At 43.7% G+C, this 14,075-nt stretch overlaps 1 protein-coding gene across 1 annotated transcript in view; it reads left to right on the top strand.

Moving 5' to 3' along the window:
• Positions 1-14,075, top strand: part of LOC133008880 (polypeptide N-acetylgalactosaminyltransferase 18-like) — a 103,308-nt gene that overhangs the window by 80,878 nt on the left and 8,355 nt on the right. Inside the window, exons 7-9 of the mRNA XM_061076248.1 lie at positions 1,475-1,660; positions 3,809-3,946; positions 9,520-9,615. Coding sequence (XP_060932231.1) covers positions 1,475-1,660; positions 3,809-3,946; positions 9,520-9,615 — 420 coding nt within the window. The remainder of the gene's footprint in view (positions 1-1,474; positions 1,661-3,808; positions 3,947-9,519; positions 9,616-14,075) is intronic.

Genomic DNA, 14,075 nt, shown 5'->3' on the forward strand with positions numbered 1-14,075 from the left:
ACCCACTCGCTCAGACCAAGATTGTTCCACTGGAAGAAAAGCTGCCTCTGCTCTCACCCCGGCTTGTAAATCCTTTATGGAGAACGCTGAGGTATTTCTGAGGGAGGCATGTATTATCCCGGGTTTTGGCTGGAGTCGGTGCTCCTGCCCGGGCGCCGGGCCAGAGCCAGCGCTCCGCCGTGGTTCTGCCGGGGCCCGGGCGCTGTGGAAGGAAGCTGGGAAGGCGACTGGCAGCGGGGATTAAAGTGTAAACACACAAACAAGGACTGGAATAGAGAGCACAGGCGTTTCAAATCGGTTTCTCCGGCTCTTGTTTTATCGCTGCACCAAACCTGTCGCACACTTTGAGACGATGAAGACTTTCGAGCGGCGCTGACATGGAAATAATCACAAAACTCCACGACAAGCAGAAGCTGAGATCACGTGTTAGTGGCTGAAAGAAAAGAATGCGTTATCTGACGAAGATTCAAATACAAACAAGTTGTAAAGTTTGATATTGGATGGTTCTCGCTCATGCACCCCCCATCAATGCTTAATCGTCCTTATGTCTCTAAGGGATCGTAATTTAAAAAATGAACATCAGCTGTATAGAAGAAGACTTGAAACTAGAGATTGAGACATAGATCAGTATTTTCTCGAAGAGTTCTGTAGAAACTGACTTCTTTTAAAAACCCGTGGGTCACCTCCTGCTGGTCATTTGAGAAAATACAGGTTCTTGGCTTCACGTTCATGGTCCCAGAGGCTACATTTGTTCTTATATACAGTAGATGTGTTTTTCTGTTATTGTCCAGATTGTTTTCAAATGGTTTCAGCCACTAAATATTTCTCAATCTGCTCTAATCTGTTCTGTCAGTTGATTTGATTTAGAGTTTAGAGTTTTTGAGTCGGGTTCGGTTTGGTTGACCTCTTTCAATTTGTCCAGTTTCTACTTGATTCGCTTATTTTTCTTTACTTTGTATTTTTGGGGTCAAATGAATCAATTGGACCCTGTAGCATGTTAACACAGGTTTTATTAAACGTGTTCAAATCGTCTGAATAAGGACGATTGTCTTGTTTCCCAAAGTAGAGTCAGAGCTGCTCTCACCAGAGCTGCATTCTGCAAGACATGAAGAAAACAATCGCTGCTGCACGTTCTTACTCAGATATAAACAGAAAGTACACAAATGAGGCTTTATTTACTGCAGCTGTGAATGTAGGTACCTGACAAGACTGAGGAAAGATGGAAGAGCTTTTTATTATACATGTATCCCGGTGGCTCGGCCTGTGTAAAACATATCTGCCAGTTTCCATCTGTGCTCCTGTGCTGATTCCTTCTCATTCACACTAATTCTATCAAGCAGCTTCAGTCACAGTGAAGATTTAATCCCCTTTTTAAAGGACACAGGATTAACTGTCATGCAGCTGGCACATATCCATATCTTTATCCTGTGTGTGTGTGTGTGTGTGTGTGTGTGTGTGTGTGTGTGTGATGGAGGTGTGGCAGTGTGGTGGCAGCGTGGAGGTCCTGCCCTGCTCCCGGATCGCCCACATCGAGCGCGCCCACAAGCCGTACACGGAGAACCTGACGGTGCACGTGCGTCGCAACGCTCTGCGGGTGGCGGAGGTTTGGATGGACCAGCACAAGAGTCACGTCTACATGGCCTGGAACGTCCCACTGCAGGTAAACACACACACACACACACACACACAGACACACAAGTGTTGCCTACTGTGCTTACTGTGTGTGGGAGGATGTGTGTGGGTATAATTGCACTCGTGCTTATTTGTGCTCAGAATCTCCAAGCAACCGGGACTGCTGCCGTCACAGAGGTCACAGAGGTCACGGTGAATCAGTGGAGCATGAGCACGGTTTGAAAACTGTTTTCAGATAGTTTGGAATTTAAAGGAGACGGAAGCTGTTTTGGCGATGGGGTCTGGAGTTCTTCTCTTTTCATATATGAAGGAACTCAGCAGGAGAGTTTCACAACGACAGGAACATCTCCAGAGCTTTCAAGAGAAGAGGAAGAAGGTTTAAATTCAGCCTCGGAGGTCACGTGTTCGTTCTTTACAAGTTGACGTCTTCGTCTGTGGCTTCTACGTGTCCGGCTCCTCTGAGATGTTTGTCTTTTTTGCATCTGTCGCTTGTTAGAAACATCATAAACACGCACTCGCCTGCTGTGAATCCTCCAGATTATCTCCTGCTCCTTTATTCTTAGAGCTCACTGGACATTATCTGGAGTTTCTGCTCCGGTGCTGAAAGGAGAAACTCTGTAGAAAGTCTGTAGCAACTGAATCTGGCATTTCCTCTCTAAATAATCTTGCTTAAAATCAAACAAACCAACAAACAGAGAACAGGGTGAAACCAGAACGTCTTTAGTGAAGGTAGAAATCAGAATCAGAATCAGAATTCTTTTATTTGCCAGGTATGTTTGCACATATAGGAAATTGACTTGGTGTCATTGGTGCACTGAACATAAAACAACAATATAAAAAAAACAACAATATATAAGAAATAGAATAAAATAAAATAGAATAAAGTAGAATAAAGTATATACAGTAACAGAGTAACAGAGTTATGGGCACGTGCTGTGCGAAGGTGCAGAGATTGGTGATAGTGCCAGTAATATATAAGTTATAAATTATAAATGATGTGCAGGGGGGGGGGGCTGGTGGGGTAGAGTCAGTGTGATGCACTGGAAACACTAAAGGAAAGAAAAACATCCTGTTGCTCCTTTAAAAACTGTGACTCTCGGCTGCTCTTGTTTCTTTTTACTCTCATTTCAGATGAGGTTGACATTTACAAAAAAATGTCCAGACCACCCGTTTCTTTTCCCCTGTAACTTGCCCAAAGGAATCCTGCAGTGAACAAACGTTTTTCATGTCACTTTAAAATCTTTCAAGTCCCAAACGATCAATCCTGGTGAAAAAAATAGCAGGTTCTGTGTGTTTGTTGCTGCCGGTCTTTTTGTTTTTTCGGGGCAGATCCCCGAGGTTCTGGTTCAGCAGCGTCCACACACTCTCTCTCTTTTCATGCTTCCACTGGGAGTCCATTCAAACTTTGTCTTTTGTTGAACCAACAGATTTCAGTCACCGAGGAGGTTTTAAAAATCACCCGACAGCTTTTTCTCTACTGGAGATATTTGTTTTCAGGAAAAATTACTCAAAAAGCTGCTGAGCAGGAACCAGATTAAAGGGGCAGATCCAGGAATTTCTTTTTCACTTTCTTTAAAATTCGAGGTCTGATTCGTACGAGCGTGTGATTTCTGGTGCGGATCCAAACAAAAAGCTTGATCCAGCAGATTAAAACCTGTTTTAATTGGAGCCTCTGTATGATGACACAGATCTGTAACCACCGCCAACGCGTAGCTGAGATAATGTGAATTTAATTTGTCTTTTTATCATCCGTTTATTCTCCTGTAATGAAATGGCGCCGCTTTATCATCTTCAAGGGGATTGTTCCAGTGAATTCCTTCTCAGATGTGGAACTCTCTTCATCATGTGACTTCCTCTGTGACTCCTCTTCCTCGTCTTCCTGCAGTTTCCCCTTCACTTATCGTTTCCGAGTCATTGATTTGTCATTATAACGATGCAGTGACGCCTGAGGCCCTGGACTCTTGTTGTTTATGATTTCCTGCAACATTGGAGATTAAGCAGTTGAAGCTTAATGTATTTATTCTGTTGCTTTATCATAAAACAGACATATTTGAGAACAAGGTTAAGAATTCTGGTGCAGAGGAACATCTCAGCTTCCTCATCTGATCAGACGGAAGATGTAAAAGTTTATTTCACTAACTGTACGTGTGGGTTTGTGTTTATCTCCTTTCTGCAGAACTCTGGAATAGACATCGGGGACCTCTCTGAGCGAAAGGCCCTGAGGTCCAGACTCGGCTGTCGACCGTTCAGCTGGTTCCTCGCCAACATCTACCCGGAGCTCCGGTCCTACAGCAACACCGTCGCCTACGGAGTGGTGAGTTCCACCGGATCTGAAACAGGAAACCACACAGAGGAAAGCGTGGATCCCTCCTCACAGTTCAGGAAACACCACACACCACATACTGTACGCCTCCACTCGGTCCCCTCCGGTGCTCACACACACCGAGAGAAGCTCCTCCGAGCAGAGCATTAAGGATTCAGCAGTATTTTAATTCATTATGAAATTGGAACAAGACTCTTCTTCAGTAGCTTTATCTAAAATGAATAATCCAGGCCTTTGTTGTGGCAGCTTAAAAAGCAACGAGTTGTGAAAATTGTGAACATGTTTTTCTCTGTTGTCACATTTCAGTCAAAAGGAAACAATAATCTATAAAGACCTTTAATTACAGCCTCGCACAATTAAGGTTTTTATTTAGATAAAGAACAAACACAGAGCAGTTAGAACAAGACACAAATATTATCAGATTATAAAGTTATGAGGAGCAAACTGTCGCCTGTCCAGCAGACACAGATATGATGTGATAGATATGAGAAGAGCTGTTTCTGCACATGAGTTGTTGCTGGTTGCAGTTTTATTCACAAACTCCAACTTCACACGACTGTTAATATTTCAAATTATAAATATCTCATCGTAGCTATAGCACAACCCTTTTCTATCGTTTAAAACATGTTGCACAATCCGATATATCTATATTTTATATTGTTTGTTGTTGTCTGCTGTGGATAGATCAGAGTTGTTGTCTTTCCAAGTTGACGTCTTCGTCTTCTTTGTGTACGGCTCCTCTTCTTCATCCTGAGATCTTTGTGTTTTCTTCCAGTTTCACGTCCGTTGCTCGTTGGAAACATCGTCAACTCGCCCACTCGCTCACTTGACCTCTCTCCCTCTCTTTCAGTGAGAGTCGTGTCCCTGTAAACACGTCCTCCGGCTGAAACTTTTCCATTAACACTTAACGTTTTCAAGTATTTCCACCTGTAGAGTGTTAACTTTTCCATTAAGTCTGATTGAGCCGGAGAGCACATGCTGGCGCTGTGAGAGCTCTTTTCACATCTGAGAGGACGAAGCTTTTTACAGCACTTAACTCCAGCGTGGTTTCTCCTCTTCATCAGCCAACTGCAGTGGGAGGGTTTGTGTGTAATTGAAAGAAACGACAGGAAGTCAGAGCCGAATTATCCCAGTGAAGGGAGAAGGAAATTATTTAATAATTCAACTTTCTCTTTTGGTCTTGTTTGAACCTTTTAAACACAAGTGCTGATACAGTTTGAGTTGTGTCTTTTCTGAGCTCGAATTCATCTTCCTCTCTGACTCTCTGATTCTCTGACTCTCTGACTCTCTGACTCTCTGTCTCTCTGACTCTCTGACTCTCTGACTCTCTGACTCTTTGACTCTCTGATTCTCTGACTCTCTGACTCTCTGTCTCTCTGATTCTCTGACTCTCTGACTCTCTGACTCTCTGACTATCTGACTCTCTTCCTCTCTGACTCTCTGACTCTCTGACTCTCTTCCTCTCTGACTCTCTGACTCTCTGATTCTCTGACTCTCTGACTCTCTGATTCTCTGACTCTCTGACTCTCTGACTCTCTGACTCTCTGACTCTCTGACTCTCTTCCTCTCTGACTCTCTGACTCTCTGACTCTCCGACTCTACGGCTGTCTGGCTCTATGGCTCTCCGGCTCTCTGACTCTCTGACTCTCTTCCTCTCTGACTCTCTTCCTCTCTGACTCTCTGACTCTCCGACTCTACGGCTCTCTGGCTCTATGGCTCTCTGACTCTCCGACTCTCTGACTCTCTGATTATCTGATTATCTGACTCTCTGACTCTCTGACTCTCTGACTCTCTGACTCTCTGACTCTCTGACTCTCTTCCTCTCTGATTCTCTGATTCTCTGACTCTCTGATTCTCTGACTCTCTGGCTCTCTGACTCTCTGACTCTCTGGCTCTCTGGCTCTCTGGCTCTCTGGCTCTCTGACTCTCTGACTCTCTGATTCTCTGATTATCTGATTATCTGACTCTCTGATTCTCTGACTCTCTGACTCTCTGACTCTCTGACTCTCTGACTCTCTTCCTCTCTGATTCTCTGATTCTCTGACTCTCTGATTCTCTGACTCTCTGGCTCTCTGACTCTCTGACTCTCTGGCTCTCTGGCTCTCTGGCTCTCTGGCTCTCTGACTCTCTGACTCTCTGATTCTCTGATTCTCTGACTCTCTGATTCTCTGACTCTCTGACTCTCCGACTCTCTGACTCTCTGACTCTCTGGCTCTCTGGCTCTCTGACTCTCCGACTCTCTGGCTCTCTGACTCTCCGACTCTCCGACTCTCTGACTCTCTGACTCTCTGACTCTCTGATTCTTTGACTCTCCGGCTCTCTCACTCTCTGGCTCTCTGACTCTCTGACTCTCTGACATTCTGACTCTCTGACTCTCTGACTCTCTGCTGGAGACAATGAGGGGACGTTCTGACTTGATGAAGGAGAACGAGAGCGCCGTGGTTCTGCTCCGACAAACGAGTCTCCGGCTCTGGAATCATCCTCGGCGCCACCTCCCGTGTTTGTTGTTGGATAAACACTTGAGTTTCACTGCAAGTGGGATGGAGCTGTTTGTTGACGGCGTGCGTGGGGGGGGTGCTCGTCTCCGGGCGCACCAGACGAAAGCGTTATCACAGTCGCATCTGAGAGATGTAGATGTGAAGTTTACATACTCGACAAAAACAAGCTCTCACAGGAGACGGGTGTTGGCGAGAGAACAAGTGTTCTGGTGCGATACCATCTGTGGAGATGTTTATTCTCCCGTCTCCGTGGCGACGCCAGACAGAAGCTGAGGAGCGCTCGGCACGCACCAGCTAAATATTGAACAAATAGACTTATTAGATAAGGTTCCTCAAGCTGTTTGAGCTGGAACACAAACTGCTTTCACACCTGGAGCTGGAGTTAGAAATACTGAAGTCATGATAAGAATCCCCGGTGTTCGCTCCTCACTCCAGAGACCAACCACTGAGGAATTCTCAATTGCTAATAGTAATTATTTGGACAGATTTTTTATTAATTCATTGAATAGTCAAGTTATATTTAAGTTTATGAAACATGAACCCTTGAACAAACATCAGTTTGAAAAGAACACGCTAATTAGCTGATAACATGTACTTGACGTGTACAATAACCTTTAAGTTTGATCTATTTCCCATCCACTAACATGGAGGAGGCGGGGTTTATGACCCATACTGAAGCCAGCCACCAGGGGGCGATCATTGTGGTTTGATCTAACTTTTTGGGAAATCGTTAAAATCGTCCATTCTTATATTAGTTTCAATGACTTTCAAGCTAACGCGGATCGGGACTTTTGTCGGGGGACTTGAAAAATCCTCATCTGTCAAAATCAGGCTGAAAGTTGTGTTGTGTTGTGTAGTGTTGTGTAGCTTTAACCTCAAGCATTCACACTGCTGCTGTGCCCTTGAGCAAGACACTGAAGCTGCTGCGTCTGACTCTCTGTATGAAATGGGGCAAAGAGGGAAGAGAAATTCCCTCTGGGGATTAATAAAGTATCTGTATTATTGAACCAGTGTAATATGTGTGACAGCAACATGAGATATTGTGGAACAGAAAACTCGGATCAGGAGACAAACTCCCACGGGACCGAGTGTGAGTGTGGAGCTGCAGGAATGAGACCAACTGTTCAGCAGATGGAGAACACGCCTTCTATAGGCCGTGTAAAAGAGATTAGTAGAAAATGAAGATGTCCTCTCCCTTCACTCGTCATAAACTCCACGTATTGCTCCTTCAGGACTCGGTTTAATGGGAGTTGGTTCCCAGCAGAGTTGCAGCCAATTAGTATTTCCGATCACCTCACTCCAGGATTTATCTCACGTTCACGAGGAGCGGCGACGCAGAACCAGGCTCTTAACAAAGACAAACAGGCATTTCTATTCAAATCCCCTCTTTGGAAAGGTCACTCGGATGGCGTGCTGAGGAGAGCTGCTGCCACGGGATGTTTACCACGCTGCGGGAGGAAAGGTTCAGGACGTGAGACTCACAAAGCCGAACGCACAACCGACCCTGAACTTTCCAGAGGCAGCTGTAACATTCTCTTCTGTCTGGATACGTCTGTGCATTCAAGGAACTGAAGTGAACCCAGTGTCCAACACACGGCCGCCACTGGGAAAGATGAACGAATTAATTCACCATAAAGGAAACAGAGACACAGACATGTTAGATTACTATAAAAGTATTGTGTATCTTTTCTGTGATGGTTTATATTTCTCTGGTTCTTTTAGTCTTTAAAAATTACACATTTAAAAAGATCTTTGCCACTTTTCTCTGCGGAAGCTGCTTAAATGCACTAAATAAACTTAACTTTCTACTTGTGCAATCAGGCAACAACACATTACAATTACTACAGTCTGAGTCATTCACATACTAAATATAATCAGGGCCAACTGGAACCAGTGGAAAGCGAAGCTCCGGGTTATGGAGGAAATTACAGTGATTTGCCAAAGTGGAACAATTTAATTTTAAAAGCAACTTTAGAGAACGGGCGCGTCATTGTTTTTTCACATCTGACGTCTTCCCTCTCAGCTCCAGCTGCTCTCTGGACGTCTGACCTTCTCTTCAAACCGCCCGACAACCGGCAAACAGAGATATCCACGGAAACAATATCCTTGTTTTTCTACGAACTTCCCAAATCATTCAAACCTATTCGCCTTTCTCTGGTTTTATAAATACATAAGGAACGGTATCTGCAGAATGATCCATGTGTATATACTGAAATATAATGATCGTTGTGTGTTTAATATTGGAGAGTTTGTTCCCTTCCTGAGATGCAGAGTCTCATCTGCCAGGAGAGGTGACGCTTGCTCTCATGTGTTTGTGTGACTTCCTCCTTCCAGCCACTAATTAGCCGGCACTGTTCCCATTTGTCTTCACTTTAGCCACTCCACTGAAGCTGTGTAGTGCACCACTCTGTCATAATGGCTTAATTCATAATGTAGAAGCGGAGATAGAAAGATGGATAGAGTGGAGGGAGGGAGGAGAGATGCAGAAACCTGTCTCTATGCACCAGGCACAGACACACACTATGCTAATGTGTGTTGTGGGAAGCTGAGAGTCGAATAACTCCAACAACCCACAACAGTTCACTCAGGGTATCGCAGCAGTTCAATTCTGATATTCAGATATTTTATAAATTGCAGGACTGGATCTTCTGACTTTAATACACTTGAGAAAATCACCGGTTCACTTGCAGGAGTCGTCACCAACAAAGGAGGTTACGTTTTCACCACTGTCTGTTTTGTTGTTGTGTTAGTTTGTTGTGATATTAGACATTTTTTATATGTATCTTCAGTAGTTTGAGTGATTCTGGGACATCGTCATGTTGGTTTAGCTTCAAAGCTTGATGGAATCTAATGCAGCCTGTTTGCTCTGAGTGAGGCGAGCAGTTGGTTTAATAACACCTTCAATCGGACGACAGGGTGTGAGGAAGGTTTCCTGCTGTTATTAAAATCCATCTTTGATCGTAATTGCAGACACATTAAAGTCACTTTTCCACAATTACGTCCCTCGCTCATCGCCCACCTTCTCTCTCTCTCTCTCTCTCTCTCCCTCTCTGTGATGTTCCCCAGCTGAAGAACAGCCTGAGAGACGACCTGTGTTTGGACCAGGGACCGGACTCCGACAACGTCCCCATCATGTATCTGTGTCATGGGATGACACCGCAGGTCAGTGGCCTCTCCGCTCGCCGCTGTTCCATCTCAACTCTTCAAAAGACGTGAAAAAATAAAGCAACAAAGATCTTATGACAGGTTTTTTCTGATGATTTAGAGAAAGAAACTAACGTGGAGAAGTTGTTCTCTGCAGAACAAAAAGGCTCCTTTCAGATCAGTGTCCTGGTTTTAAACATCTATCCACAGATATGACTTATAGGTATTATGACTTCAAATATTAAAGCTGCATGATTAGATTTCAGAAGACACGATATCGGCCTGTTACCACGCTGCTCAACAACATTAGCATTTGTTATATTTACCAGGTAGTTGTGGATTTAGTCTGTTGTGCAGTTAGATACAGGTCAGTGGCTGGTTTGTGGAAATGAACGTGTAGAATTGTGGAACAGGATTAAACTAAAGTTTGATTTCAAGAACTTTTTTGGCCGGAAAAAAACATTGTCGGAGCAGAAAACCCTTTTTTATTATAATTATAATCAGCTTTTATTTGATCAGATTAGTCCCATTGGGATCAAACATTTCTTTTCTGGCCAAGACGAGCAGCAACACAGAGAAATTAACAGACAAACAGAGGAAACGTGATCATATAAAACAAACAGCAGAGCTTTAAACTCACAAATCTAATGTAATGAAATCCCAACAAATCCCCAAATGTCCACAGAACGAAACCTTATGGCTTCATCTCCTCCATCTTTATATTCAGTCAAACTCTGTCTCTGCACCTGTGAACCTTCCTATGCAAAGAGGAAATTACAGTTGTTAGTAGATGTGGTGACTCAGGACTGTGGAGCTCCGCCCACCTGTAATTCACAGGAATAAAAACCACATTTCCATGTTGAGTAAACTGGTTCATTAAAGTCTGGAAGCAGAGGAAATAGCCGATAGGTCACCAGGCTGTAATCATGATAATGATGCTGCTTTGTCATGTGATGTTTTGGTCGTCGGGGGGGCACTTTTTATGCCTCTGCAGCTGACGGATGTAAAAGTGACTCGGAGGCCGATGGACAGCTCTATCAGCCCACTGCACATTTTAAGGTCGTGTAATTTAAGGGCCAGTAAAAGTCTCCACTTATCACCTCTTTAATGGAGGAGCTGAGAAACACTTTCAGCAGCAGAGCCGAAGTGTTGCTGCGCTTTTCCAATATTTACCACTTTGAAACGCTCTGGTGCTTCACAAAGAAAATCATATTTCGGATTCTGCATCGAGCTGAGTGAGGTCGCTCCTCCGTCTAGTGGTTAATAACTGTGACCGGAGCCGGGACGTCAGAGACACGTGACTCCCCCTGGGGGTCGGGTCCGTCACTGCAGCATCAGCTCAGTTGTATTAGCAAGTTTTATCTCCTACTCTCTCTTCAATTATTAAATAAAAAGTCATTTATTTATTCAATAAAGAGAGAAACTTCACACTTAAATGTGTTTTTTGAGCTGTAAACTAAATTAGACGACTGTTCTTTGATGAAATTCATTAACACTCGTTTTGATCTCACAATTATTTCCACATTTTAAAAAGAAAATCTACATTTACGGGTTGAGCACGATTCATAACGACACAAAACACACACAGTGAAACTTTCTGACAATCTACAAGTGAAAACAGATGAACTAGTGCTGATAATGTTTCCACCTCTTTTGTTCTGTTCACCCTCAGATTCAACGTATTCACATTCAGAATCTGATTTGAGAGATTAACACGGAACAAAGTGAAGCCTCTCGGCCAGTTCTCCTCCTCTGGGTCGCATAATTACGCTTTATTATTAATTTATTATGACACTAATGTGTTAAAGATCTGATGGTTTGGGTATTAAAATTCATATATTAAGAGGAAAGCGATTTCAAAGCCGAACACGAGCTTCTCCAGTCGGCGTGAATGAAAACGCACGAGAGATACTCTGAGCTATTAAATTGCAGAGCAAATGACAAATGAACATTTGGCTCATATTTATGTATGAACTCCAGCTCGCTTAAAAACAGCGAGCAGTAATTTACCCACAGTGCACTGGGACACGTCTTCGAGATAACAGAGGAATTTGGGGGTTTTACCAGGATGAGTGAAGATAGGAGCAGAATATCATCACCCAGAGCGCCACTAATCACTTTAGAGACTCCAGATATTCGGGCTTATAGAATAAGAGTTGCACGTGCATATATTACACGGCACATAACAGTTATTATCTGTCCTGTACCTGCTGCTGTAATCATAGAGGGATTAGAGTGTGTTAGGATATAATGGATTATTTGTAGTCGGCTGCTCTCTCACACATTTACACATTAACGGCTGATTCCCGGTGTTAGTCTAATGAAATTTCAGGCCTCGGTGACTAAACCTTCACAAACTGACGCAGAGCTGATCCCAGACCTCCCGGTGAACGCCGGAGCGATGGCGTGCGCGTTAGAGCCGAGGCGGCGGCGTGCAGCCTCCGGAGGCCGAGCAGAAAGCAGCGGGGAACCGTTTCACAGCCGACATCAAAGTCTCTAATATTCCTCCGGTCCTCAAACGCTCCTCTATCGCTTTTCATTCTCTATCCCTTATTCATGCGGAGTGTCTTTTGTGATGTTATGCCCCCCGGTGCTTCCTTATTCCCCGTTCAGATCCTTTTTTATTCTGATTCGTCCGATCCCTCAGATTACCTCAGATTACCTCACCCCCCCCCCCATTCCTGTGTGTATCCAACAGAATGGACGGATGTGGCTCTGAATGTCTGATGAACTGTTGAATGTCAGCGATGCACAGCGTTCGGTGTTTGCCTCGGAGAAGCTTCTCTCCCCGGGACGAAGGGAGGGAATCTTCATGCAAATAACAAGAATTATACATTTGATATGTTTAGAGCCGTTCAAGGCCAAACCCACAAGGTGCTTCACAGTATACGTGCAAAGAGAGAGCAAGAGAGAGAGGGGGTGAAAAGAGAACATGGCTCATGAAAACAGGGATCTGGAGATGAAAGGAACGACAGGAAAGAACAACATTAGAATGATGCAGGATAATAAAGGAACCAGTTTGAACAGGTTGGTGTTTAAAAGCCTTTTAAACTCAGACTCAAGCTCTTCTGATATAAGATGGTTTCAGAGCCGGCTGCAGTTTGCAAGTTCTCTGCAGAAAGCAAACATCACTTTGGAAGTTTACAAAATTGAATTTCCAAGCCAGTGCAGGAAACAATAATTATTCCACAGAGTAAATGAGAGTTTCCTGTGGACACAGAGCAGGACGGAGACACGTCTGATCTGTGAACGTTTCTGTAGCTTTGCTAAGAAGATTGGTTTGTGGCCGGATCAATAAACTGAGAATTAGACCTCGGAGGTTGTTCACAGGGACGTGAGGACGTTCTCTCAGGAGTCCGGCTCTACGAGGCTGTTTGTAAGTAGTGAGTTAGAGCTGACGTGTTGTTAAATATTATCGTTTAATATTGTAATATAAATGTGTGTGTGTCTGTGTGTGTTTGTGTGTGTTTCCGTCTACAAAACAAGAAATGCCAGGATATTGAATTTGTGCGTCCAGGAAATCTTGCAGCACAATTTAAAGTTTGTTGAGGCTGAGGAGGAAGAAGAGAAACCAGGAAGCAGAACACGTTTAATCAAACATTAAAGTTTGAAACACAAACTCAATACTCGGGAGAGAGAGAGAGAGGGGGGGGAGGTATCTTTCTCTTTCTCTTACTTTGGAGACTTTAGACGTTCATTTAGAATTTTCTGCAACACTGGTGGTGAATTAATGATTTAAAATGGAGTTATTTCACCGGGGAGTCGGTTTGAAACAAAGGAAACTCGAACCAATTACCAGACTTTGAAAAACTTTTGACAAATTGTGTGTGTTCGTGTGTGTGTGTGTGTGTGTGTTAATGCTGTTAATTCATCAGTCGCCGACTCACTTGCTTCCTGTTTAAACAAACGCCATCTTATAATATTAATAGTAACTATTATAGCACCTTTCTGTTCTGATTGATTCTCTGGTGTCAGCTGAGTGTGTGAGTAAAGCCCTGGAGAGTGTGTGTGTGCATGAACCAGTTTAAAGTATAAGAGTTTCAAAGATGTATTAAGCTAACACACATTTCATTTGTTAACACAACATCTGGCAACATCTTCTATTGGCTGGGGAATTTCATCTCAGACACTTGTTTCACAAAATAATAAAAACACTTTATCTGAAACGAGTTTACAAAGTGTTTTACAAAGTGAAGACAAATAAAAACAATCCCCCCATTAAATCCAGATTTCCTATAAATATCTGATCATCCATCCGATTTATTCTGCTTAAGTAGATCAGCAATACCAGCTCCTGGGTGGATTTTGTGGGTTCTGGGTCTTTACCCCCCCCCCCCGGGTCAGTCTGGGGAACCTCCACACTTGCTAATGGGAACATGTGTGAGGAGTTTGTTATCTGACTTCGTGCTGATCCTCCCATTAGAAGCTTTTAAGGAGCCGTGACGGGAGCAGAGGAAACATTAAGACCTCTGCTGGGA

The sequence above is a fragment of the Limanda limanda genome, chromosome 8 (genome assembly GCF_963576545.1).
Source record: "Limanda limanda chromosome 8, fLimLim1.1, whole genome shotgun sequence".
NCBI lineage: Eukaryota > Metazoa > Chordata > Actinopteri > Pleuronectiformes > Pleuronectidae > Limanda > Limanda limanda.